This window comes from Ceratotherium simum, chromosome 16 (assembly GCF_057802395.1).
Source record: "Ceratotherium simum simum isolate JZ-2026a chromosome 16, ASM5780239v1, whole genome shotgun sequence".
NCBI classification, from domain to species: Eukaryota; Metazoa; Chordata; class Mammalia; order Perissodactyla; family Rhinocerotidae; genus Ceratotherium; species Ceratotherium simum.
In genome coordinates this window covers 16,119,091-16,145,502 of record NC_141915.1, presented here as the reverse complement: position 1 = coordinate 16,145,502, position 26,412 = coordinate 16,119,091, and the positions used below count along the sequence as shown (strand labels likewise).

The 26,412-nt window shown below is 56.7% G+C and overlaps 2 protein-coding genes across 5 annotated transcripts; both read left to right on the top strand.

Moving 5' to 3' along the window:
* Positions 1-1,970: 1,970 nt before the first annotated feature.
* WDR81 (WD repeat domain 81) lies at positions 1,971-13,515 on the top strand. Of its 3 annotated transcripts, XM_004433309.3 has the most exons (10): positions 1,971-5,881; positions 6,659-6,766; positions 7,022-7,212; positions 7,325-7,515; positions 7,810-7,975; positions 8,054-8,219; positions 9,083-9,772; positions 10,682-10,827; positions 11,083-11,262; positions 12,319-13,515. In XM_004433309.3, the coding sequence occupies exons 1-10, from the start codon at positions 2,209-2,211 to the stop codon at positions 12,637-12,639; spliced, it is 5,832 nt and encodes a 1,943-aa protein (XP_004433366.1). In that variant the 5' UTR covers positions 1,971-2,208; the 3' UTR covers positions 12,640-13,515. The 3 variants fall into 3 exon arrangements, 2 of the variants coding, with proteins under 2 accessions (XP_004433366.1, XP_087296783.1); XR_015554655.1 differs by lacking the exon at positions 12,319-13,515 and having other exon boundaries at positions 2,088-5,881; positions 9,083-9,786; positions 11,083-11,229; XM_087440657.1 differs by lacking the exon at positions 6,659-6,766 and having other exon boundaries at positions 2,088-5,881.
* Positions 13,516-14,313: 798 nt separating this feature from the next.
* SERPINF2 (serpin family F member 2) lies at positions 14,314-20,849 on the top strand. 2 transcript variants are annotated; one of them, XM_087440193.1, is made up of 10 exons: positions 14,314-14,360; positions 15,573-15,639; positions 15,780-15,818; positions 15,940-16,002; positions 16,299-16,500; positions 16,999-17,142; positions 17,290-17,493; positions 17,976-18,118; positions 19,829-20,033; positions 20,279-20,849. In XM_087440193.1, exons 2-10 carry the CDS (start codon positions 15,577-15,579, stop codon positions 20,692-20,694), a joined length of 1,479 nt encoding a protein of 492 aa, XP_087296319.1. In that variant the 5' UTR covers positions 14,314-14,360; positions 15,573-15,576; the 3' UTR covers positions 20,695-20,849. The 2 variants fall into 2 exon arrangements, with proteins under 2 accessions (XP_087296319.1, XP_004433363.1); XM_004433306.3 differs by lacking the exon at positions 14,314-14,360.
* Positions 20,850-26,412: the final 5,563 nt, after the last annotated feature.

Sequence of the window (26,412 nt, the reverse complement as noted above, 5' to 3'; positions counted from 1 at the left end):
TGGGATTCAGGGGGAACTTGGGAATAGTGCTGTGACAGAGCATTATATCTCAAGATGCGGCCTCCAGATTGCCTGCCATCAGAATTACCTGGGGTGCCTGTTAAAAATTCAGATTCCTGGGTCTTACCCCAGACTACTGAATCAGAAGTATAACATAAAGTTTTAAAACCACTGTTTTAGGGCTCAGACTGGAGAAGATTGTCAGTGCCCTAGAAATCTTAGTGCACCAGTGCCCAGCACTGCAAGGACATCCCTATTCAAGGGAAGGAAAGAATTTTAAGACGTAAGGTTAGTTCCACTCAAGGTCACTGTTGCATTGCAAACCAAAACCACTAGAGGGCAGGCTACACATAGTCTTGTAGAAAGAAAAAGTGGTGCCTGCTCAGTCCAGGGAAATTGAGACCAGAGCAAAGACCAGGTGGACCCAATTTTATTAGTACTGAGAAGCAGGCACTGTCTCCTGACCATCAAAACTCGTCCTCTGGTCTCGATACTCAAAGTTGGGGACAATATTGTCAAGGAACACCTCATTTCCCAGGTGAAAAAACAATAGTGCATGGCTAAGGAGTACAGAGAACACTGGTTTTAGAATGAGCTAGGCCTGGGTTTGAATCCTGGCCCTACCACTTCTTAGCTATGTGACCTTGGGCAAGTCACCTAAGGCAGTCAGCCTTCTCATCTTAAAATGGGTATAAAAATATCTTCTTAAAAAGGGTTGTGGTGAGGATTTAACAAAACAAGGTATGGGAAGCGCTTAGCACAGTGCCTGGCTCCTGATTGGTGCTCTATAAATGGTGGTTCTAAGTTATTACTGCCCAGGATTGTGTGACCAAGCACATTAGGGACTCCTGCTGCCCCTTTAAGAAAGAGGATACAGTTGGAGTCAGATCATGGCTGAGCCATTCCTGTCTCCTCTCTAATTAGGTCTTTAGTTTTTCTTAAGTGCCTTTATGGAAACCCCACACCTCAACACCAAACTCAAGGTAAACTCCCCTTCTAGGAGTGAGACTCAAAAAAAACAGCCAGTGGTTTCACTGCAGACAATGGCCTATCTGTCCTGCAAATGAGTCAGAAATGAGACCCCTTGAAGGAGGCATGTAGTTTCGATGCCAGCTCTCTGGTTTCTGCTCCCTATGCCTTGCTGTGCCCTCCCCCCAGCCACGGTGGCATCTGCAAGGCTCTGACCACAGCAGGCAGGCTCTGTGGCACGGCAGAGACAGACCTTCAACAAGAAGTCTTGGGGAACACTTCCTCCGAAGAACTCCAGGCCTCTGCGCCTGGGCCACTTCTCTCCCTCAGGTGGCCCAGAATGGAAAAAAAAAAATCGGTAAGAGGCCTGTCAGTGCGGAAGATTCCAGGGCAGAAAGTCTGTGCACCAGCCTCTAAGTGTCCATTCTCCCACTTGGACGAGCCTCTTTGGCGGCTCTTGGTTATCACCTGTAGAATATAAACAATAATAACAGTCCTTCCTACCTCTCAGAGTGTTGTGAGAGCCAAATGGAATGTTACGGATATAGTGTTTTGAAAAATTAAAAGCTCCTTCTTTTGGAAGGCAGCATGGAGGCGCTGAAGGGACTTGATGTCAAAAGTGCCAGCTCTGCCTCCGGTTTCTTATCTGTAAAACCAGAGGCGGTGTTGGGGGGCGAGAATCACCCCGCTAAAGGCTGGGATCTCTGGGAAGAGCCTCCCTAGAGGCGCGTTCTGGCGCGCGCAGGAGAAAGCAGGGAGGGGAGGGGAAATTTCGTGGGCAGTTCAGCATCCCCCTCTCCAGCACCAGCCGGACCAGCTGGAGCCCCTTCCAGCTCTGGAGGAAGCGACACCGCCACCAGGCCACAGCAGAGCGCTGGGAGGGAGGACGCCGAGGCCTGCAGCGCGGCCGGCGGGAGGCGGGGTCTGGCCGGCCCATTTGAGCCACGTGCGGTTGTTTCCGTGTCGGGGCGATCACGTGACGCGTGTCAGCTGACCCGTCACGGTGGAGCCGGGCGCTGGCGCCTCGCAGCCCCCGCCCCGCCGCGCCCGGAGCGCAGGACCCTGTGGAGGGGTAAGAGCGCTCCCTCCCCTCCCTGTCACCGGCCCACTCCCGCCGCCTCCGCCGCAGCTCCTGTCCTTCGTCCATCCCTGCCCGCCCGGCCTGGCTCCCCGGAAGCCGTCGCGAGCAGGGCTGTGGCCGGGCTCAGCCCCGCGCTGCCCCCAGGCGGCCATAAGGGGATGGCCCTGGGGAGCAGGGGGCGGGAAGTCGCTCTTACCACCCGGGCTGAGGTCTGGTTCCCGCCCCCAAGCCCCGACATGGAGGAGCTGCTCCAGAGCGTGGAGAGGGACCTGAACATCGATGCCCGGCAGCTGGCTCCGGCCACGGGGGGCACCCACGTGGTGGCCCTAGTGCCCGCGCGCTGGCTGGGTAGCCTCCGCGAGCGCCGGCTGCCCCCGGGACCCTGCCCCAGAGCAGAGGGCCTGAGCGAAGCGGAAGTCAGAACTCTCCTGCAACGCTCCGTGCAGAGGCTGCCCCCCGGCTGGACGCGCGTGGAGGTGCACGGGCTGCGGAAACGGAGGCTGTCCTACCCGCTGGGCGGCGGCCTACCCTTTGAGGAGGGGTCCTGCACTCCTGAGACCCTCACTCGCTTCATGCGGGATGTGGCTGCTCAGAATTATCGCAACCTGTGGCGCCATGCATATCATACTTATGCGCAGCCTTATAGTCATAGCCCTGCCCGCTCAGCTGTCTCTGCCCTGGACTCAGTACGGCAGGCTCTGCAGAGGGTCTATGGTTGCTCCTTCCTGCCAGTGGGTGAAGCTACCCAATGTCCATCATATGCCAGCGACGGCCCCTGTCCACCTTGGGGCAGCCCTGCTTGTCCTAGCCTTTTGCGAGCTGAGGCCCTGCTGGAGTCGCCAGAGATGCTATACGTGGTGCACCCTTATGTGCAGTTCTCCCTGCATGATGTGGTCACCTTCAGCCCTGCCAAGCTGACCAACAGCCAAGCCAAGGTGCTCTTCATTCTCTTCCGTGTGCTGAGGGCCATGGATGCCTGTCACCGCCAGGGACTAGCCTGCGGGGCCCTGTCTTTGCACCACATTGCTGTGGATGAGAAGCTTTGCAGCGAGCTCCGGCTGGACCTGAGTGCTTACGAGAAGCCCAAGGAGGATGAGAATGAGGAGACCCCTGTAACAAGGGACAGGGCAGGCATTGAGCCTGGAGAGGAAGGAGGAGGGGGACCTAGGTGTCCCACCTGCCAGGAGGAACTTAGGAGCCTTGTGCTAGACTGGGTCCATGGCCGCATCAGCAACTTCCACTACCTCATGCAGCTGAATCGTTTGGCGGGTCGGCGGCAGGGGGACCCCAACTACCATCCCGTGCTGCCCTGGGTGGTGGACTTCACCACGCCCCATGGGCGCTTCCGAGACCTGCGAAAATCCAAGTTCCGCCTCAACAAGGGGGATAAGCAGCTGGACTTCACGTATGAGATGACGCGGCAGGCGTTCGTGGCAGGTGGCGTGGGCGGCGGGGAGCCACCTCATGTTCCTCACCACATCTCAGACGTGCTCTCCGACATCACGTACTATGTATACAAGGCTCGGCGTACACCCCGGGCGGTGCTCTGTGGACATGTGCGGGCGCAATGGGAGCCCCATGAATATCCTGCCAGCATGGAGCGTATGCAGAACTGGACACCTGATGAGTGCATCCCTGAGTTCTACACTGATCCCTCTATCTTCTCCTCCATCCACCCTGACATGCCTGACCTGGATGTGCCGGCCTGGTGTGGCTCCAGCCAGGAGTTTGTGGCTGCCCACCGGGCACTGCTGGAGAGCCCCGAGGTGTCCCAGGACCTGCATCACTGGATCGACCTCACCTTTGGCTATAAACTCCAGGGCAAGGAGGCTGTGAAGGAGAAGAATGTGTGTCTGCACCTGGTGGATGCTCACACTCACCTGACCAGCTATGGCGTGGTGCAGCTCTTTGATCAGCCGCACCCCCAGCGCCTGGCTGGGGCTCCTGTCCTTGCCCCTGAGCCTCCACTCATCCCCAGGCTATTGTTCCAGACCATCCAGGAGAGCACAGGCCAGGAGGACTTCCCAGGCCAGCTTACAAATGGGGCTGGCAGGCTGGTTTTGGAGGCCACTCCCTGTGAGGCTGGCTGGGCCAGAGACAGGCCTCTGGCAGGAGAAGATGACTTGGAGCAGGCCACAGAAGCTCTGGATTCCATCTCCCTTGTTGGGAAAGCAGGTGACCAGCTGGGCCCCTCCTCCTCCTCCTCCAGTCAAGTGCCCCCAGCCCTCCTGTCTTTCTCAATGGCCTCGGCCTCTCGACCAGGCCGCAGGAACAAAGCTGCTGGGGTGGACCCTGGGGAAGGTGAAGAGGGGAAGATTCTTCTCCCAGAGGGCTTCAATCCTGTGCAGGCTCTAGAAGAGCTGGAGAAACTAGGCAACTTCCTGACCAAAGGCCTAGGGGGCCGGTTGGAGGTGCCTGAGCAGCCCCAGGTCCAGCCACCCGTGCAGCTGCGGGACCTCTTCCATCGGGACATGCAGGCGCTGGGTATCCTCTTGGCTGAGATGGTTTTTGCCACCAGGGTCCGAACAGTGCAGCCTGACGCGCCTTTGTGGGTACGCTTCGAGGCTGTTCGGGGACTCTGCACACGCCATTCCAAGGAGGTCCCTGTGTCTCTGCAGCCTGTGCTGGACATTCTCCTGCAGCTGAGTGGATCGGAAGGCCCCGTGGTAGCAGGGAGGGGCACACTGGACCCATTGTTTGAGTACAGGCCCGTCTCCCAGGGCTTGCCCCCGCCCTGCCCGGCCCAGCTCCTCAGCCCCTTCAGCTCCATGGTTCCCTTCCCTCCGTACTTCCCGGCGCTGCACAAGTTCATCCTCTTGTACCAGGCGAGGTGCGTGGAGGACGAGGCCCAGGGACGGGAGCTGGTCTTTGCTCTATGGCAGCAATTGGGTGCAGTGCTGAGTGACATCACCCCCGAGGGCCTGGAGATCCTGCTGCCCTTCGTGCTGTCACTCATGTCCGAGGAGCACACGGCCGTGTATACGGCCTGGTACCTATTTGAACCTGTTGCCAAAGCACTGGGCCCCAAAAATACTAATAAGTACCTACTGAAGCCTCTCATTGGTGCCTACGAGAGCCCCTGCCGACTACATGGCCGCTTCTACTTGTACACGGACTGCTTTGTGGCCCAGCTGATGGTGCGGCTGGGCCTGCAGGCCTTTCTCGTCCACCTGCTGCCCCATGTCCTGCAGGTGCTGGCTGGTGCGGAGGCCTCCCAGGAGGAAAGTAAGGGCCTGGCTGGGGCTGCCGAGGATGAGGAAAGCGGGCTCCCAGGGGCCAGGGCCAGCTCCTGTGCCTTTGGGGAGGAGATTCAGATGGATGGGGAGCCTGCTGCCTCCTCGGGCCTGGGGCTCCCAGACTACACGTCTGGCGTCAGCTTCCATGACCAGGCCGACCTCCCCGAGACAGAGGACTTCCAAGCTGGGCTCTATGTGGCTGAGTCCCCACAGCCCCAGGAGGCTGAGGCTGTGAGCCTGGGCCGGCTGAGCGACAAGAGCAGCACCAGTGAGGCCTCCCTGGGCGAGGAGCGGGCTGATGAGGGGAGCGCCCCTGTGGACAAGAGCAGCCTCAAGTCAGGCGACAGCAGCCAGGACTTGAAGCAAAGCGAGGGCTCAGAGGAGGAAGAGGAGGAGGAGGAAGGCTGTGTGGTGTTGGAGGAGGAGGAGGGGGAGGGGGAGCAAGACGAGGTCACCAGGGCATCTGAGCTCACTCTCTCTGAGACGGTGCTGTCCATGGATACTGTTGTGGCCGGTGGTGGCGGGGCAGACGGGGAGGAAGAGGAGGAGCCGCTGACCGAGCAGTCGGAGGGCAAGGAACAGAAGATCCTTCTTGGTGAGTTCTCGGGCCTGGAGGTGTTGCTCAAACAGTCATCTGGTTTCACTCAACATTTGCTGAGCACCTCCTCTGTGCCAAGCAGTGGATGCAGCAGATCCACACGCAGTGCAGATGTGGGCCTGCCCTCCTGGAGCTCATGTCTAGCCGAGGAGATGCCATGTTGTAGACAATCTGATGTGAGCTTAAGTTATGTTAGAACATGGCCCAGTGCTGAAAGGGAATATAAAGTGGGGCTGAGGTCTAGTTCTCAGGGGTCAGAGAAGGCTTCCTTGGAAGTAGGACCAGTTGAGGTTCAATGAGTAGGAGGAAGCGAGACAAAAATGGCAGGATCTGCAGTGAGAAAAGCATTCCAGGCAGAGGGAACAGCATGTGTGAGGCTCTGAGGCTGTCATGGTTCCATTAAAGAGTCAGTTAAAGGCCAGTGTAGTTAGACTGGGAAAGTGGAGGGAATTGGAGGGAGCAGAGGTCAGAGGGGGAGGTAGCCAGGGTCTGGCCAGGGTCTCATTTAGGAGCTGGGGAAGATTCACTGAAAGGGTCACCTTCCTGCAAGTCGTGCCCGAGGAGAGGAGCCTGGAGCAGCCCCAGGGCCGGAGTCCCACAGGCTACCTCTGCTGCTGCCAAATGGAGGGTGGTGGTGTGGGGCGACCAGGCTTAGGCTGGGTACCTTGGCAGAGTTGTGCCCAGAGTTGGCTAGGTGGGGTACTGTGGGGTGGGGTGGGAGGAGTGGTGAGCCACTGTTATCTGATGAGCTCAGGGTCTGCCCCCACCCTGCAGATACGGCCTGCAAGATGGTCCGCTGGCTGTCTGCCAAGCTCGGCCCCACAGTGGCCTCTCGCCACGTGGCCCGGAACCTGCTCCGCCTGCTGACATCGTGTTATGTTGGTAAGGTGCTAGAGCCGGGCTTCCCCCAGGCCCTCTGCCCATCTCCAGCACCCTCTAGGGGATCCTTCCCACTCCCACCCCAGACCACCTCCTGGCCAGGTCCTAGGTCTCAGTCTGTAAGCTCCTTCCTTCTTTGGTTAGGGCATGGGGCAGACCCGGGGCTAGAGTGAGCAGGAGCGGCTACCACAGTTCCTGGAAGGCCGACCTCCCTCCTGCCCTCCACTATACTCAAGGCTGCTGGTTCTTTCTTGGCAGGGCCCACTCGGCAGCAGTTCACAGTGAGCAGTGGCGAGAGCCCCCCGCTGAGTGCCGGCAACATCTACCAGAGGAAACCAGTACTGGGCGATATAGTGTCAGGGCCTGTGCTCAGTTGCCTCCTCCACATCGCCCATCTGTACGGGGAGCCCGTCCTCACCTACCAGTACCTGCCCTACATCAGCTACCTGGTCAGTCACAGACTTGGTAGGCCTGGGGGGAGCCTGAGGGCTGACCCGAGATCTCTGGAGGTTCCAGGGGGTCTATGGGGCAGCCTGGCCCTCATCTACTCTGTGGCCCTAGGTGGCCCCCGGTAGCACCTCAGGCCCCAGTCGACTGAACAGCCGTAAGGAGGCGGGCCTGCTGGCAGCGGTGACGCTAACCCAGAAGATCATCGTGTACCTCTCAGACACCACCCTCATGGACATCCTGCCCCGGATCAGCCACGAGGTCTTGCTGCCTGTGCTCAGCTTCCTTACTTCACTTGTCACGGGGTAGGTCCCTGCCCTACCCCGTGGTGGGGAGCAGCCCAGCTGAGGGGGCTCCCGGGGGGAGGAAGGGGGGGTTGGGAAGCTTTGGGGAGAGTCCAATGACACTGGACTGGCTGTCAAGAGTCCTGGTTCTGATCCCAGCTGTGTGACCCTGAGCAAGCCACACCTTTCTGTGCCTCAGTTTCTCCATCTGGTTTGGACCAGTTGGTCTTGTAGCTCCTTTCATTTAAAGGTTCTGATAGATTCTGGGCAAGTTCCGCAGAGTTGGGGGCTAGAGCTCACGAGCTCTGTTTCCAGGTTCCCAAGTGGAGCCCAGGCCCGGACTGTTTTGTGTGTGAAAACCATCAGCCTCATCGCTCTCATCTGCCTGCGTATCGGACAGGAGATGGTCCAGCAGCACCTGAGCGAGCCCGTGGCCACCTTCTTTCAAGTCTTCTCTCAGCTGCACGAGCTTCGGCACCTGGTGGGCAGACCTGCCTGGCTGGGGTGGGCTGGGCAGGGGCCCTGGACTCGGCTGACTCCCTGGGCTTCCTGCCCACAGGATCTGAAGCTGGATCCTGTGGGCCGCAGTGAGGGCCAGCTGCCAGAGGTGGCCTTCTCTGATGGGCAGCAGCGGCTGGTGGACCCCAACCTGCTGGACGAGCTGCAGAAGGTGTTCACCTTGGAGATGGCATACACAATCTACGTGCCCTTCTCCTGCCTGTTGGGTACTGCCCCACCCCGTTCCCTCACACAGCCTCTGTGACCATGGCTGTTCATCTGGGAGGGCCCCACTCTCTCCCTGCCCCCAGGGTCAGTAGTGGGTGTTAAGCACAGTCTTCTGGGTCAGAGCAAAAGGATTTGGCCTCAGACCCCAAGTCCCAAGGTGACATATAAACAGGGACTGAGCATTGGCCAGCAGGGAGGCACAGGAGTGCCCTAGCGTGTCCGCGGGTGAGTCTCTAGGAGCTATCCAAGAGGAATGAGCGGCTCACCGTTTACATAGCTTCTTGTCCAGGCCAGGCACTGTGCTGAGTGTTGACGTGTATCATCTGAGTAGGATGAACAGCCTGTGGTCAGATGTGTTTCATCCCTCCACTGAATCTAAGCTCTGAGAAGGAGAGCATGACCTGTCTTGTTTCTGTTGTCCAGCATGGCACCCAGCACATAAAGATGCTCATTAATGAATTTTTTTTTTTTTTAAAGATTTTATTTATTCATTTTTTTCCCCCCAAAGCCCCAGTAGATAGTTGTATGTCATAGGTTCACATCCTTCTAGTTGCTGTACGTGGGACTCGGCCTCGCGTTGGACGGAGAAGTGGTGCCTCGGGGCGCGCCCGGGATCCGAACCCGGGCCGCCAGCATCAGAGCGCGCGCACTCAACCGCCAAGCCACGGAGCCGGCCCGCTCATTAATGAATTAATCCATGTTTTACTGGGGAGGAAACTGAGGCTCAGAGATGAAGAGTTACTTGCTCAGAGTTGCACAGCCAGTGCCTGCCCTGTCTTCTGTGGTTCCTAAGCCCTTGGGTGGGTGGTGGCAGCCGCCTGCCTTCTTCCCTAGTCTTAGGACCTCTTCTGCTCCCATCCAGGTGACATCATCCGGAAAATCATCCCCAACCACGAGCTGGTGGGGGAGCTGGCGGGGCTGTATCTGAAGAGCATCAGCCCGAGCAGTCGCAGCCCTGCCAGCGTGGAGCCCACTGTGCCCAGCACCGGCCCCGAATGGGACTCCCAGGGTGGGGGCTTCCCCCAGGATGACGGCCACTCGGGGACCTTTGGGAGTGTCCTGGTCGGGAACCGCATCCAGATCCCTGACGACTCTCAGCCTGAGACCCCTGGCCCGCTGGGCCCCATCTCTGGGGTGGGCAGTGGGGGTCTCGGCAGCGAGAGCGAGGACAATGCGCTGAAGCGGGAGCTGCCGCGGAGTGCTCACGGGCTGAGCGGGAACTGGCTGGCGTACTGGCAGTATGAGATTGGCGTGAGCCAGCAGGATGCCCACTTTCACTTCCACCAGATCCGCTTGCAGAGCTTCCCGGGCCACTCGGGGGCTGTTAAGTGCGTGGCGCCCCTGAGCAGCGAGGACTTCTTCCTGAGTGGCAGCAAGGACCGCACTGTGCGCCTCTGGCCGCTCTATAACTCTGGGGACGGCACCAGTGAGACAGCCCCCCGCCTCATCTACGCCCAGCACCGCAAGAGTGTCTTCTTTGTGGGCCAGCTTGAGGCCCCTCAGTGTGTGGTGAGCTGTGACGGGGCTGTGCACATCTGGGACTCCTTCACAGGTGAGCTGGCCCAGGTGAGGCCTGTTTCTGTTGCTGCCATCTTGTACTCTGCCAGGCCTCTGGGAATGGGGCCCAAGGGTGGGATGGTTGGGGTGTAATGGTATGTGGTTGGGAGTGACCCAGTGAAGCCACACAGAGGAGCTCTTAGGACTCGGAATCCATTAGACCTGAGTTTGAATTGTCTCTGCTAGTTTACTTGCTGTGTGATGTTGAGCAAGTCACTTTGCTGCCAGAAGCATCAGTTTTCCCATCTGTAAAATGGGAATCAGAACAACTGATTTAGAAGATAATGCACATAGGGCCGGCCCCGTGGTGTAGCAGTTAAGTGCGTGAGCTCCGCTGCTGGCAGCCCGGGTTCGGATCCTGGGCGTGCACCGACGCACTGCTTGTCAGGCCATGCTGTGGTGGCGTCCCACATAAAGTGGAGGAAGATCGGCACGGATGTTAGCTCAGGGCTAATCTTCCTCAGCAAAAAGATGAAGATTGGCATAGATGTTAGCTCAGGGCTGATTTTCCTCACACACAAAAAAAAGATAATGCACATAGAGGTTTGGCTTAACGTGTAGCATGTAGTACATGTTTGGTAAATAGTTGCTCAATTATTTTTCCGTGTCATTGTAGGGAGAAACAAGGTTAAAAGCGGGGAGGGCATGGAGTAGCATTGAGGTAGACAGAGGGAAGCAGCTTCGGTCAGGGGATGCTATGTGAAGAGAGGAGGTTGCTTTGGGGATGGGAGCTTGGCCTGGCCATGGAAACAGGAAGGTGGGAGGGTCAAGAAACATCTTTGGCATTTTCTGAGCTCCTCTGGGATATGGGAGGCAGGTATGGGGTAGGTTGGAGGGATAGGAGGAGTCAGGGCTCTTCCATCAGCTGCTAGGACCTCAGACACACCGTGTCATTCCTTCCCAGGGAAGACCATTCGCACAGTGGAGCCATCAGACAGCCGGGTGCCCCTGACTGCCGTGGCTGTCATGCCTGCCCCCCACACCAGCATCACCATGGCCGGCTCTGACTCGACCCTGCGCTTTGTGGACTGCAGGAAGCCTGGCCTGCAGGTCAGGGGCGTCGGTTCCCTGAGCCCTAGTCAGGGTGCCTGGCAGGGAGGAGAGACCCTGAAGGCCAGGGCATAGTTTCTCTTTGCAGACGGATCACCCACAGCAGCAAATCTGGGGGTGTGGGACTCTGGCCTGTGATGCGGGGACAGAGGCTCAGGCTGTCAAGCTGTGTGGGCGTGCGGGGTGAGCAGGACCTTAGGGAGAAGCAGGTTGGAGTGGGTGGTGGTGCCTCATCTTGTCTCCCTCTGCCTGTAGCATGAGTTCCGCCTGGGTGGCGGGCTGAACCCTGGGCTTGTCCGCTCCCTGGCTGTTAGCCCCAGTGGCCGTAGCGTTGTGGCCGGCTTCTCCTCGGGCTTCATGGTGCTCCTGGACACCCGTACGGGCCTTGTTCTGCGTGGCTGGCCTGCCCACGAGGGGGACATCTTACAGATCAAGGTAACAGACCAGGTCCCGTTCCCTTCTAATCTCTGCTTAGGGTCCACCAGGACAGGCTCAAGCTGATGTCACTTACACCTGCCCAAGGACTGACGGGCAGGGAGAGTCAAGAGCCCGCTGCACTGTGGGGGGCCTCAGCAGGAGGCAGGCACAGGGGCGGGACCCAGGGGGCCGAGCTGACCCTGCTGTTCCCTGGAGATGTTCTAATGAGTAACCCTTGTCCATATTTGTCTTGCTTGGAGGATCAGGGGTCGGGCCCTGTCCGTGACCCAGTTCAGGTTAAATAAAGCTCAGCTGGGAGGCTGTTTACTGCCCCTAGACCACTGAGCAGAGTCCATGCCCACTGCTGGGCTGTCCTGGTGGGGGCAGGGGCAGACTGGGCGTGGGGCTCCTGCCCCCACCCCCGCCCCCTTCTCAATTACGGACCTCAGGGAACTGCTCAGGGAGGTACAGGAGGATAGGAACAGGGCTACTTGTGGGAGGGTTTTTCCAGGCAACTGGGACTCCCTCCTCATCCTAAGTTGAGGCCAGGGGATGTGCACTGCCACTGCTGGGGGCAAGCTGCCCCTGGCTCCCTCCAGGGCCCCCCAGGGGACCCTGGGCTCCAACTGTCCCTAAATGCTGACTTTCCAAGAAAGCATCAAGAGGGCTCTGGGGTCAGCCTGGGTGTTAATCCTGGCTCAGCCACTTACTGGCTCTGTGACCTTGGTATGATTACTTAACTTTTCTGAGCCTTAGTTTTTTTCTCCGTAAAATGAGAACAATGACAGCATCTGCCTCATAGAGTCCTTATGAAGATGAAATGTGGTAATAGGGCATGTGTAATGCCATGTCTGGACATAGTCAGTGCTCAGATTACAGTGATAACTAGGTTAACGACACTGATATAGTCATATTAACTCACGTTAATGTAACGTGGGAAGGTGGCAGCCTGTCCTCCGCTCAGGATGCCCTGTCTTCCTGGGAGATATTGTGGGAAGAAATGGGAAGACGCTGGGGTTTGGTGGGCACATGGGAGGGCACAGGCCCTGCTGAGGTTCTGTTCTCCCCGGGCAGGCGGTGGAGGGCAGCATCCTGGTCAGCTCTTCATCCGACCATTCCTTGACTGTCTGGAAGGAGCTGGAGCAGAAGCCCACACACCACTACAAGTCAGCCTCCGACCCTATCCATACCTTTGATCTGTATGGCAGCGAGGTGATCACCGGCACCGTGGCCAACAAGATCGGCGTCTGCTCCCTGCTTGAGCCGCCCTCCCAGGCCACCACGAAGCTCAGCTCTGAGAACTTCCGGGGCACGCTCACCAGCCTGGCCTTGCTGCCCACCAAACGCCACCTCCTGCTGGGCTCAGACAATGGGGTCATCCGCCTCCTGGCATAGGCTGAGGGTGGGGCTCGTCAGGCAGGGGTGGGCCGACATCCTCTAGGAGTCCATCCCATCAGCCTTGTTTGCCCAGCAGCTCCCTCCAGGCAAGCCTCAGACCCCATGCTCTGTGTACCCACATGGCCTGCAAGCTAGGGCTGGACAAGGGTCCAGGCTCTTGAACTCCTAGAGCCCCCAAGGCTGCCAGAGGATCTCCTTCATGGCTTGGGGAGATGCTGCTCCAAGCCAGTAGGAAGAAGAGGGAGAGTGTGGGAAAGCATCGCTGCCCTGTGTTCTCCCCACTCTGTCCTCGGGTCCACATGGGGACAGGGAAGCTCTGGGAAGGGTTAGGGAGACTGGCCCTGCCCAGCCAGTCTTCAGCCAAAGCCCCCCCTTGCTGGACTCTCTCTGCCCCTCTCTCACAAAGACAGGGATGCTGCCCCAGTCCAGGACACTGATGGTGCTTGGACTCCAGCCTCTAAGGAGGGCTGGCCGTGGTCTAGGAGTTAAGGGCCTGGGGCTGGGGTTTAAGTGTCCACCCAGTCAGACCCTGGCCAGTATGGGACCAGTAGGGGAAGAAAGAGGGCGGGACCAGGGGAGGGAAGATGGACTGGGCCAGCTGGTGCCTGCCCTCCCCTAACTACAGTGTTTGTGCCTTGAGCTGAGGAGGTAGCTCCTGGGCCCAGAACCCCTGGAGGGTGGAGTTCTAAGACCCTGAGAGAAGGGGCGAGAAGAATTATCTCTGCATCTCGCCCAGGGGACAGGAAGACCCAGGTGTCTCGGGTCCTCACCTTCTGGAGCAGAGATGAGCTCTGACGCTGGGCTCATGCTGCCTCCTCACTATTTGCAATAGATGTAAATATGACCAATAAATTCTTTGAAAGAGCCGTGGAACTGAGTGAGGCTTTTTTTTGACAATGGTGTCAGAGTGGGGAAAAGTCGAGACCCCCACAGCTTCCAGGGCAGTGAGGAGTAGGGCAGGAGGTGGGGAGGCAACCTGATCATTGCTCTTCAGGGTACAGGGCTTCTGGTTCATGCAGCCCCAGACCAGTTTCGAGTAAGGAGGATGCTGGGAGAGGCTGTGTCCCTCAGCATCTCTCCTCTCCCACCCCCTGCCTTCCAGACCCAGGCTGAAGGCAGGCAACCAGGATCCTGGGCATGTAATGGTTGGGATGGGCATCCTATCCTGGGTTCCCAGCAAAGGTTTTGCAGCTTCCCCTTCCCTCTCCTAGGGATGGGGTGGCAGTTGTAGGGAAAAGGAAAGGACATTGGAAATGGGAACCTGGATGTAATTCTGAGCCCAGCTCTGTATCCTTGGGCAGGTCACATAGCCCCTCTGAGCCTGACTAAAGGGATAACTCCCCACCTTGTGGGGTTGCTGGAAGGCCCCTGTCCTTTCTGGATCTGTCCTTCAGATGAGGACAGCCTCCTCAACTGTCTCCTGAGCCTCCTTTCTCCAGGCTCAGGTGGGACCCAGATCCCTGGGGGCTCCAGGTGGCTGTCTCAGGATTAGATGCCCTGCTGGGAAAGGGGCTTCCAGCCCCAATATCAATGTTTAACCGGATGTGCAGGTCAATATTTACCAGAAGAGAAAGCAATCTGAACAGGGGTTGGCTGAGAGCAAAGGTCCCGGTGGGAGGGGAGGGCTCCACTGGGCTGGCTGGAGCCCGGGCAGAGAGAGGGGAGCACCCGAGTGGGGCCAGAGGGACATTGTGTGCAGCAGCGAGGAGCCTGCAGAGGTATGAGGGGAGGGGAGGGCCGGGCGTTCTGTTCCTTGAGCAGGAGAGGAGGTAGGAGCTGCCCTCCTGGCTGAGGGGATGGGGGCTGAATTTATTCAGGAGGCCTGTTGATTCCCAGCTTCCTGAGGTGATGAGGAGCCAAAGTAGGGGATCTGGGGGGGAGTCTCTCTGGGACTTGAAAAACTGGAGGCCTTTTCTTGCCAAGAAGATTCAAAAGCCCAGGTTGGAGATCAGGGCCCTTTGCCTGTGTGATGGGAGTGGGGCCAGGGGTGATATAAGGATCCTCCAGAGGGACTAGCCCTGAGATGGGGGCGGGGTGGGGGTGTGTGTGAGACCTGCTCCAAGGCCAGACCAAGACCTGCCCATCTCCACCCGCCAGCCTGGCTTCCCGGAGCCGGCCTGGGGCAGAGTTGGGGCAAGGCCTGCGTTTCCCGTAAGTCCAAAGGTGGTTCTGGCCAGAGTCATTCATTGGGCTGTGCTGCTGGTCAATGAGGCGGCTTTCCAGCACCCACCACCACCCTGCTGAGACCTCTGGGCCTCATAGTCCTGTCTACCCTTGTGGGCAAGACCAGACCAGCCAGAAAAGGTGGGCCGGCTGGACAGCAGGTTGGATAGGAGCTCTGGGGAGGGAGCCCTAGTACAGACGAGGCTTCAGGGCCGGCTTCCCAGAAGAGGGCCCTTGCGCTAGGCTGACAAGAGCTGTTACTGAGCGTCAAGCGTTGTGCTCAGGGCTCACCAAGACTGTCTTATTTCAGTCCTCACAATACACGTGGGAGGAGGTAAGGACTTTTGCCACCATTTTACAAGACACAGCGAAGCCCAGAGGGGTTAAGGGAGATGTCAAGGTCCTCTGGCAAGAGGCAGAGCTTGGATTCAAACCCAGGTCTGACTCACAATGCCAGGCCTTGAAGAATGAGGACGTTTTTTGTTTTGATAATATTTTTCCCCTATGAACCAAAATATTCTCAGGGCATGAAATGTGAAAAACCAGGAAAACAAAGGGGGTTAAAAAACAAGTCGGGGGGACATCTGCCCCTCAGAGATGAGAAGCTTTGCTATGGTGTTTTAGGGCGGTGTGCTGTAGCTGGTGTTTTCCCCGCGGCGGTAGCGGCTCAGGACTCAGCCTGCCCGGGAACGTGTGGGTGGGATTCCACGCGGGTGTGGGGGCGAGGTGGGGGCGAGGTGGGAACGGAGGCTTCCGGTCCACAACAGGAACATGGCGCTGCTCCGGGGACTCCTGGTGCTCTGCTTGTCCTGCCTGCAAGGCCCCTGCTCTGCGGTGAGCCTGGCTGGGGTCTGGGTGGGGCGGGGAGGGGTGGGGAGAGGCCAGCGGTCTGAAGGGAGCAGGGTGGGGGGTCGTCCGAGGGAGGATTTAGCTCTGAGGGGGTCCCCCTCTTCTCCTCATCCCTCTCTCAACAGTTCTTTCCTGTGAGCGCCATGGAGCCCCTGGGCCAGCAGGTACTGGGGAGTGAGGGGCGTGTGCCTGGGAGGAAGGCCCCGAGGGGCCTCGCCTGTGGCTTGTGCAGGGTGGGGGACCTCTGGGAAGGGTCGCTCTCCATCTGCTTCCTCCTTTCTTCAGCTAATCAGCGGGATGTCGCAGGAGAAGCTCTCCCCGATAATCTTCCTCAAGTTGGGCAACCAGGTACAACCAGGTGGGGCTGGGGAAGAGTGGGCGGGGCCCGAGGGAGGAGGGCCAATCAGCAGGGGCGAGGGAACAGGGGGGCGTGGCCGTGAGGCTGAGGTCCGAAGGGGAGGGTGGGAGGGACCAGAGGAAGGGATCCAGTCCCCAGAATGCCCTTGCCCATAAGACTCTCCCTCTCCTGTCAGGACTGGCACCAGGCCCTGCTGCCCCCAGGCACAGGGGCTACGAAGGAAATCTTCAACACAGAACCTGGAGCTGACCCCTTGGCCCCACTGACCCCTGATCTGTCTCTGCAGGAGGCTGGTGGCCAGGTTGCCCTGAAGAAGGCCCCAGGAGACTGCAAGGCGGCCCCCACCCCAGAGCAGACCCGCAGGCTGGCCCAGGCCATGATGGCTTTCACCACAGACCTATTCTCCCTCGTTGCCCAAAGGTCCACCAGCCCCAACCTCATCCTGTCGCCTCTGAGTGTGGCCCTGGCACTGTCTCACCTGACACTGGGTACTGTGGCAGCATGTGTCCAGATCAGCAGAGCTGGGAGGCCAGTAGGAACTCACTACTACACCCTCCAGAGTTTACTAGTGGGTGGTTCCTCCATCAGGGTCACTTGGATGTTTGGTAAAAATGCAGATTCCTGGGCTCACCTCCAGTCCCTGTGAATCAGATTCTGAGGGATTGGGTCCAGGGATATGCTCCTGGTGATTTTTATGCGAGAGTTTGATAGCTACAATGTCTCCATTGGACTGGAGGGTCTCATTGTATGAAACTGAGGTCCAGAGAGAGAAGACAATTTCCGTGAGGTGAGGCCGCCCAGACGGTCAGCAGCAGAGGTGAAAGTAGGACTTGGGAGTCCTGTCGCTCAGACCAGTTCAGTGGATATGAGAGGAGAGTGTGTGGTCCTGCGGGCATGCTCACTGTGGGTATTCAAGAGGGACTGGAGTGGGCAGTGGGGGTGGGAAAGAACCCCAGCCTGGCCACAGCCAATGTGGTCCCTTCCAGGTGCTCAGAACCAAACGCTGCAGAGGTTGCTGCAGGTGCTACATACAGACTCAGGGCCCTGCCTCCCCCACCTGCTGAGCCGCCTCAGCAGGGACCTGGGCCCTAGGGCATTCCAATTGGCTGCCAGAATGTACCTGCAGAAAGGTAGGTGCTGGTGGTAGGGAGCTCCCTAGGTAGTGCCCTGGGGTCGACAGGGGTGAGGGAGGTGGGTTTGGCCTCAGGGAGCCAGTCAGATCGTTGGTGGCTGTGGAGCCTGCGCCCTGGGAATAGCTTGTGGCCCCTTCTGTGTAGGATTTCCCATCAAAGAGGACTTCCTGGAACAATCGGAGCAGCTCTTTGGCGCAAAGCCCATGAGCCTGACGGGAAGTAAAGAGGATGACCTGGCAAACATCAACCAATGGGTGAAGGAGGCCACGGAGGGGAAGATTGAGAATTTCCTCTCGGAGCTGCCAGATGATACAGTGTTGCTTCTTCTCAATGCCATCCACTTTCAGGGTGCGCTCCTCCTCTTCGTAGGTGCCCCGCCCTGGCAGCCCCTACCCCTAGCCTGTAGGCTGAGCTGGGCTGTACAGGCTTTGTTATGAGGGTCCCTCTTCCTCCTCAGGGCTGGGCCAGGATGCAGGGAGCCCTCTGGGTTGTGGCTTGGGGGAGGGTAATGGTGTGTCAGAGAGGGGCCCCAGGAACTGGATGGGTCCGTTGTGGAGGGAGGACCCTGGGAGAGACGAAGTCTGAAAAGACCCAGGGGGAGGTTCCTGGGAGCATGGCAGGGCATGGGGAGAATGCAAGCCCAGATTTCCAAAACCCTACAGGGAAAGGACCTCAGGTCAACTGGGTATCAACTGGCACAGCACCCCCAGGGGTCTTGACCTCCACCTTTCATCTCTTGAATGGGTTCTGGGTGGGATGGGGAAGAGGCTGGTGGTAGAGAACCCGTCCTGGTCCCAGTCTATGTGGCCTCTGCCTTCTGCTCGATGCAGGTTTCTGGAGGAACAAGTTTGACCCAAGCCTCACCCAGAGAGACACTTTCCACCTGGACGAGCAGTTCACGGTGCCGGTGGACATGATGCAAGCCCGCACGTACCCTCTGCGCTGGTTCTTGCTGGAGCAGCCTGAGATACAGGTCACCCTTGATTGCCCAGGCCGGGCCTGGGTGCTGGGAGGTGGGAAGGGAGTCGGCAGGCTGTGGAGCAGGCACGGGGATGGGTAGCTGTGCCCCACCTTCCTTGCAGTCATGTCCCTGGGGCAGGAGGCTCTGAAAGGTCTCACTATGCCCCACCCAGGAGGACTGAGGCTCCAGGCTGTTAAAGGTTCATTCATTCAACAAAACTATATTGGGATTTGCTATGGGCAAGATACTGTTCTAAGCACTGGGGATTTAGTGGAGCACAGGGAGACCAGACCCCTGCTCTCAGGAGGGAAGATGCACAGTACATGAGCAAACATGAATCAGCAGGATAATTTCAGATGGTGGTAAGTGCTGCAAAAGAAAAAAAAAAAAAAAAATGCAGTCTATTAGTGACCGGGGAAGATGTTTTAGACAGAGTGGTCAGAGGGCATTCTTTGAGGAGGGGACATTGAGTTGAGACTCACAAGATCTTTGGTTATGGGGGCTTATTACAAGGACCCGTGGGTTGTGGGGCAGCAGAGGGAGCAGCCCAGCAGCCATGGAGCCACTCAGGGCCTAAGTCCCCCTAAGCCTGGGAGATGCCACCTGAGCTCTCACGCAGTGCTCCTTAGAAGGGAGGATCTAATGGGGGATGGATTTGTCAGCATCCTGATGGGACATTCTGATTGGGTAGAGTGCTATGCGAAGTTATCTTAGGTGTGGCCTCCCTTGCTTTAGCCTCTATGTGGTCCCCTTGGCTTGGGCACTGATCCCTGGGCCAGTCAGCTGAGATGGCAGTGTTCGTTTTTTTCACAAGGCCAGCATGACACAGACCACAGCCACTTCTGCAGCCCCCTCTGAGAGGGGCTGTGGGTGAGGCAGGCCCTTGGAACAGCAGCCCAGTCTCTCTGCAGTTCACCCTGAATGGAGGACGGTCTGGTTCACCTCCCCACCAGTTTTCTTCCTGCTGCTCCTTCCCTTCAGGTTGTGTCCTGCCCACTCTTTGTTCACCCTTTTGTCTCCATTCCTTGTCCTTCTTGGCCTTCCTCTTCCCTAGACACTCTGCAGGCGGGCCCAGGCAGCCAGACACTGGCCCTCCTCCTCCCACCCGCAGAGGTCCTGCCGCCTGGGCACTCTGCCCAGAGCCCGAGGAGTCACAGCTGCAAGAGACCATGGGGCCCAGGGGTTTTCACACTTCTTTAGCTGCAGAAACCTCATTCACATGAAATCTCACCCCAAATCACAGTATATATACACAGCTGGGCAAAGTCGCTGTTGAAGCTGAGAGGGGTGTAGAGAGGACCACCCTTTGCAGCGGCTCCTCCACAAACCTAGGGCAGTTTGAAAACCAACAACCCAGTCCATTGAACACGTGGAGACACTGAGAAAGCGAACACACGGGATTCCCCACCCAAGTCACAGGGCTGGCTGGTAGCAGATGAAGAGAGAGAAAAACACCATCTATTGAGCACCGCCTACGTGAGACATTCTGCTAGAAGCTTTAAAAGCGTATCTCTTTCAGTCACATGTCAGCCTGCAGTGTGGGCAGGTAGTGTTACTCCACTTCACAGATGAGGAAGTGGGGGCTCAGGGAGGCCGAGCTCGCACTTGAGAAGGATGGACAAGAGCCCAGGTCCATCTGTCCCAGAAGCGCATGCTGGTCCGAACTCCTCCTCGGTCTGGGTGCTTTCTGGTCCTCATGTTGTCTTCTTCCCTTGTCTGTAGGTGGCTCATTTCCCCTTTAAGAACAACATGAGCTTCGTGGTCATTGTGCCTTCCCACTTTAAGTGGAACGTGTCCGAGGTGCTGGCCAACCTGAGCTGGGACATCCTGCACCAGCCCTTGCTGCGGGAGAGGCCCACCAAGGTCCAGCTGCCTAAGCTGCATCTGAAATGCCAGCTAGACCTGGTGGGCACTCTCAGACAGCTGGGTAAGGAGGCTGGGCAGGGGACAGCCGCCGACGTCATGCTGGGCAGGGTGGGTGAGGAGGAAGCCCCCAGCTGGCAGCAGGTCTGAGTCAGAGCTAGCCTTGTGTCCTGGCCTTTTCTGGGGCTTAGGGAGGTGAGAGGGTTTGATACGAGCACCTGGACCCTCTGTCCTGGGGTGGGCTGGGGCGGCCTAGGCAACCTGTGGGGCAGAAGGCAGCTCTGACCAGTCATCTCCTGCCGTGGGCAGGCCTGCAGGAGCTGTTCCAGGCCCCAGACCTGCGTGGGATCTCTGACCAGAGACTGGTGGTGTCCAGCGTGCAGCACCAGTCCACTCTGGAGATCAGCGAGGCTGGCGTGGAGGCGGCTGCGGCAACCAGTGTGGCCATGTCCCGCATGTCCCTCTCCTCCTTCATCGTGAACCGCCCCTTCCTCTTCTTCATCCTCGAGGACACCACAAGCCTGCCCCTCTTTGTGGGCAGCGTGAGGAACCCCAACCCTGGTGCGCAGCAGGAGCGCAAGGAGCAGCAGGACTCTCCGGACATCAGGGACTTCTTCCAGAACCTGAAAGCCTTTCCCCGTGGAGACAAGCCCTTTGGCCCTGACTTGAAACTTGAGCCTCCCTCGGAGGAGGAGGATTATCCCCAATTTAACAACCCCAAATGAGGGGCCGTGGCTGCCAGCATCCTGAGTCCCTGCCAGGGCCAGCCTCTCAACTGATGTGACTCTATCCAAACAGCTTCGTGGGATTAGGGGCGGGGGCCTACGTGGGCAGTCTGGGAGAGGAGAGGAGCCATTCTCTCCCATCTCCTGTTGGGGAGTTTGGGGTAGGGTGGGGCCGGGAGGAGGGCAGGCATCAGGGAATTGTGGGCCTTGATCCCACATCATTTCTTCCAAAGGGGCTCAAAGGTTGTCCTTGTTGGGGCTTGGGCAGAGGGGTGGCTATGGATTCACTTTTGTCAGGAAGGTAGGTAGGTTGTTCCCTAAGTCGGCTGGGGCAACTCCACATTTGTTTACCAGAGAGGGAGGGACAGGGGGGATTGGATACCCTGCCTGGGAGAGGAGAGACAGGCCCTGGGGGTGGCCCTGGGGGCTGAGCTCTGTCCTGGGTTAGACACTGTGGGTCAGCCTTGTCCTTCTCTGTGGATGGAGGCCGAGCATCCCACATACCTGCCTCTGCCATGACCTGCCCAAGGCCCACCAGCCTCCAGCCCACCCTGATGCCCTGTCACCTCCATCTCCCCACTGGTCCTTGGAGGTACCAACACTGCCAGGACTCCCCTTCCTTCCTTTCTCCTCTTTCTCCTCTGCCCTTGTCTCAGGGGCTGAGGCGGGGTGGTGGGGGAGGCCGTTAGCTTCCTAAGGCTCTTTTGTAAAGTTTTTGTAGTGATTTTTATGTCACCTGAATAAAGAATGAATGGGCCTGGCTGCTTTGATGTCACTGTTCTGGGCATGGGTGGGAGCAGGGGGGCTGGAGAGAGGTGAGGAGGAGGCCACAGAGCAGACTGCCCTGAGAACCAGGCTGGGCCCTGAAGGAGCAGCCATCCTCCCTGTGCCACGTTTGGTCTCTGGCCACTCACCAGCCCTTCTCCACCGTGCCGTCCCCTCTGACCTTGGCAGGCCTTTCCAGGGCCACCTCCACACCAGCCTGGCTCTGTTCTCAGCCTGTTCCTCTTTACAGGCCTCAGGCAGTCAGCAATAAGGGCGGCTCAGAATAGCGCCAGCCTCTCGGTTTGGGAGAAGAACTGGCAATTAGGGAGCTTGGGGAGTTTCTAATTACATGCTGGCCCCCCTGCGAGGAGCTGGCGCCCGCCAGCCGGCGGGCAGGCTGCGGGGAGCACTCGGCTCAGCTCTGGCTGGAGGCTGTCAGTGCCCGAGGACTTGGGGGCAATGGTTGGGGGCACCTTGGCACAGGGCTGGGGCAGCACGGGTGTCCATGTTGGGGGGCCCTTGTCTGTGAGTGCAGGGTGTCCGTGAGGCAGCAGCCACCTGCAGCCCTGAAATGCAGTGGTTAAGAGCAGGTGCCCGGGGTGGCATCTTGCTTCATACAAACTAGCAGTGGGGGGAGAGAGGTAATAAATAAACAAGTGAAATATGTGGTGTGTCAGAGGGCCATAAGAGCTATGGTGAGAAATAAAGCAGGGAAGGGGGACAGGGAGTGCTGTGAGGGATGGCCTCCCAGAGAAGGTGACACTGGAGCAGAGACTTGACAGAGGTGAGGGTGGGCACCATGGAAACTTCGAGGAAGAGCATCTTGGGCAGAGGAATAGCAAGTGCCAAGTTCCTGAGGTGGGAGAGTGCTCGGAAGGTTCAGGACGAGTTCAGGATGAGCAGGAGATCCGTGGGGCTGGAGTGGAGGGAGTGAAGGGGAGGAGTAGGAAGGAGTCAGAGACAGTCACGTAGGGCTTTAGGGCCACTGTAAAGACCATGGTTTTTATCTCAGAAGAGGTAAGAAGTCATTGGAAAGTTAAATCAGCAAGGCCACCGGCTTAATTTTACCTCCTGAGCCTTCCTCCTCTCCATTTCTGCGCCAGTCATGGTTTGGATCTACTCATCACTCCTGAAGGTCACTGCCGTTGCCTCCTCGGTCCTCCCTGCTATTGGTCTGGCCACCTTAACTGTATCCTCCACCCTGCAAATCCTTATCAAGCACCTCCCATGTGCCCAGCAGAGCACCAAGCTCTGGGGATGCAGCAATGAACACGCAGACAAGATCTCCACCCTCCAGAGCCTAAATCTGGTCGTGGAGTGGTCTAGATGATAAACAAGTTAAAATTTTGTGTTGAAATATAGTATGCAGGGGGCCGGCCCCGTGGCTTGGTGGTTAAGTGCGCACGCTGTGATGCTGGTGGCCCGGGTTCGGATCCCGGGTGCGCATCGAGGCACCACTTCTCCGTCCATCCTGAGGCCGAGTCCCGCATACAGCAACTAGAAGGATGTGCAGCTACGACATACAACTATCCACTGGGGCTTTGGGGGGGAAAAAAAAAAAAAAAAAAAAAGAAATACAGTATGCAGGGCCGGCCCCGTGGCTTAGCGGTTAAGTGCATGTGCTCTGCTGCTGGCGGCCCGGGTTCGGATCCCGGGCGCGCACCGACGCACTGCTTCTCCGGCCATGCTGAGGCCGCATCCCACATACAGCAACTAGAAGGATGTGCAGCTATGACATACAACTATCTACTGGGGCTTTGGGGGGAAAAATAAATAAATAAAATTAAAAAAAAAAGAAATATAGTATGCAAAGTACACAAGTCATAACTGTACATAAGCTTAACAAATTTTTTTCACGAACTAAGTACCCCTATGCAACCAGCACCCAGATCAAGAAACAGGACTCATTCTCCTGACTTCTAATAACAAATTTGTTTTTCCTGGTTTTGAAGTTTCTATAAAGGAGTCACACAGTCCGTGCTCTCCTGAGTCTGTCCGCTTTCGTTCACCCTCATGTTTGTGAGATTCATCTGTGTTGTTGTGGATGGCGATAACTTATTCACGGCAGAAGGCTTTTAATTGAGGGGTGCCACGGTCTGACTTGAGCTCTAGAAGGCTCACTGGGCTGCTGTGTGGAGAACAGAATATAGAGGGACAAACGCAGGAGCAGGGAGACTGGTTAGCAGGCAAAAGATGTAGGTGGCTTGGCCCAGGGTGATGGCTGCAGAAATAAAGGAAAGTGCTCAGAATTCAGATATATTTTGTAGACGTTTTAGAATTAGGTAGACTGGGGCCGGCCCCGTGGCTTAGCGGTTAAGTGCGCGCTCTGCTGCTGGCGGCCCAGGTTTGGATCCCGGGCGGGCACCGACGCACCACTTCTCCAGCCATGCTGAGGCCGAGTCCCACATACAGCAACTAGAAGGATGTGCAGCTATGACATACAACTATCTACTGGGGCTTTGGGGGAAAAATAAATAAATAAATAAAATTAGAATTAGGTAGACTGTATAGGAGATGAGGGAAAGGCTCAAAGATGGTGGGTTCATCGTTCAAATTTCTGGATTTTTGTCTTGAGAAAATGGGTTTTACTGAGATGGGAATCAGAGAGAGACAGATTTTAGGATCAATTGGAGATTTTGGAATGTGTTATGACTGAAGTGCCGCACTAACACAGAGGGACCATATGTCCCAATCTGCCTGGAGAGTTCAAGTTACGTCTGTGGTTCCAGCTTAATAGCACCTGCCTTTGCTCTGCGAAGTGTTTGGATGATAAATTATATGTTCATCCTACCCACTGGGCATCCATGTGGATATGTCATATAGGCAACTGGATATCTTGGTGAGGGCTGGAAGTGTGTATTTGGGAGCATACAGACGCATTTAAAGTCCTGGAACTGGCAGAAATCGCCTAAGAGGAGATGGAGATGGAGAAGAAAAGGAGTCCCAGGATCAAGCCAGAAAAGGAGACGAAAAAGATCAGCATGTGAGGTGGGATTGAAACGGGAGGACGTGGAGAGTCAGGGTTTCAAAAAGGAGGAAGTCTGCTCTGCTGCCTCCTGCCAAGGGCAGAGATGTCCATTTGCTGGTCAACACAGAGGTCACCTGTGAACTTCACAATGGCAGTTTCAAAGGAGAGGTGGGCACAGAAGCAAGTTTGGGGTTGAGGAGAGAAGGGAGCTAAGACAGTGCAGACACAGGAGTACATAGCTCTTCCCGCACAGCTGTGAGGGAGAACGGAGGAATGGGCGTAGATTTAGGCGAGGTGGCATAAAGGAAGTGTCTTTAAAGAGGGGAGTGATAGAGGCTGTTTGAAGGCTGTGGAATGATCCTTGGAGAGGGGTATACTGATTATGCAGGAGAGGGGCTGCCTGCAGGAGCAAAGTCCTTGAGGAGCACCAGTGGAGGCCCTCTCCTTTGACAGGAGCAGGACACATTCCTTTCACAGTAATTGGAGGAAAGAGAAATCATCTTTCTTTATAAGTTGTTGTGAAATAATTAGGACGTACAAAAAGGTATAATGAATTGCATAATGCCACTGCCCAGCTTAAAAAATATTCTCACTATAGTGGCAGCCCTACATTCCCTTTCCAGTCCTTCCCCTGCCCCATAACCAACATCCTGAATTTGGTTTTTATTATTTTCATGTGTTTCTTTTACTTTCACCACGTGAATTTTTATCCATAAGTGGTACTTAGTACTGTGTGTTTTTAAGCCTTACATAAATGTATCATCCTGTTCGTATTCTCCTGCAACTTGTATCCCTCCACATTGTGAGATAAATCTGTGTCGATGTAAGTGGCTTCCCTGCATTATTTCTCACGGCTGTAGACTCTTCCACCCTTTATCTAGTCTCCTGTTGACGGATGTGCAGGGAGCTTCCATTTTTCTTCCACTACAAACAGTGCTGCTATGGCCGGCCCTGTGGCTTAGCGGTTAAGTGCGCGCGCTCTGCTACTGGCGGCCCGGGTTCGGATCCTGGGCGTGCACTGACGCACCACTTCTCCGGCCATGCTGAGGCTGCGTCCCACATATAGCAACTAGAAGGATGTGCAGCTATGACATACAGCTATCTACTGGGCCTTTGGGGGAAAAAAGGAGGAGGATTGGCAATAGATGTTAGCTCAGGGCCGGTCTTCCTCAGCAAAAAGAGGAGGATTGGCACGGATGTTAGCTCAGAGCTGATCTTCCTTACAAAAAAAGATTGGTAAACCCAAACCCCCAACTCAGCAATTCTACTCCTAAGCATGTGAGCTGAAAAGACTCCATATATGTACACAAGGAAGTATGGGCAGGAATGTTATAGCAGCACTGTTTTTTTTTGTGAGGAAGATCAGCCCTGAGCTAACATCCATGCTAATCCTCCTCTTTTTGCTGAGGAAGACCAGCTCTGAGCTAACATCTATTGCCAATCCTCCTCCTTTTTTTTTTTCCCAAAAGCCCCAGTAGATAGTTGTATGTCATAGTTGTACATCCTTCTAGTTGCTGTATGTGGGATGCGGCCTCAGCATGGCCGGAGAAACGGTGCATCGGTTCGCGCCCAGGATCCGAACCCGGGCCACCGGTAGCGGAGCGTGTGCACTTAACCGCTAAGCCACGGGGCCGGCCCCTATGAGTCTTTTATAATTTGTGTTTCTTTTGGGGGTCTTGTCTAAAAAAATCTTTCCTATTCAGAGATCACAAAGGGATCCATCTGTACTTTTTTCCTAAAATATTTACAATTTTCCCTGTTGTATATGTGTGTTTGTATTTGCTTTTTAAAGCATTAAAAATATCTCTGAAAGGATATATAGGAAATTAACATCAGCATAGAGATTAACATCAGCTGTCTCCAGGGAGTAGAATCAGGTGACTGGAGATGAGAGCAAGAGGAAGACTTTTCACTGTATACCTTTTGTTGCTTTTGAATTTTGAACCATGTGAACAAAACACCTATACAAAAATAAGTACACAATT

Excerpts from the sequence above, each read along its gene's own strand:
- WDR81 (XM_004433309.3), top strand. The coding sequence starts at position 2,209 with ATGGCCCTGGGGAGCAGGGGGCGGGAAGTCGCTCTTACCACCCGGGCT. Across the intron at positions 8,220-9,082 it reads GCCCTTCTCCTGCCTGTTGG|GTGACATCATCCGGAAAATC; the intron begins GTACTGCCCCAC and ends GCTCCCATCCAG. Across the intron at positions 11,263-12,318 it reads GGGACATCTTACAGATCAAG|GCGGTGGAGGGCAGCATCCT; the intron begins GTAACAGACCAG and ends CTCCCCGGGCAG.
- SERPINF2 (XM_087440193.1), top strand. The coding sequence starts at position 15,577 with ATGGCGCTGCTCCGGGGACTCCTGGTGCTCTGCTTGTCCTGCCTGCAA. Across the intron at positions 16,501-16,998 it reads ACTGTCTCACCTGACACTGG|GTGCTCAGAACCAAACGCTG; the intron begins GTACTGTGGCAG and ends GGTCCCTTCCAG. Across the intron at positions 20,034-20,278 it reads GGGCACTCTCAGACAGCTGG|GCCTGCAGGAGCTGTTCCAG; the intron begins GTAAGGAGGCTG and ends TGCCGTGGGCAG.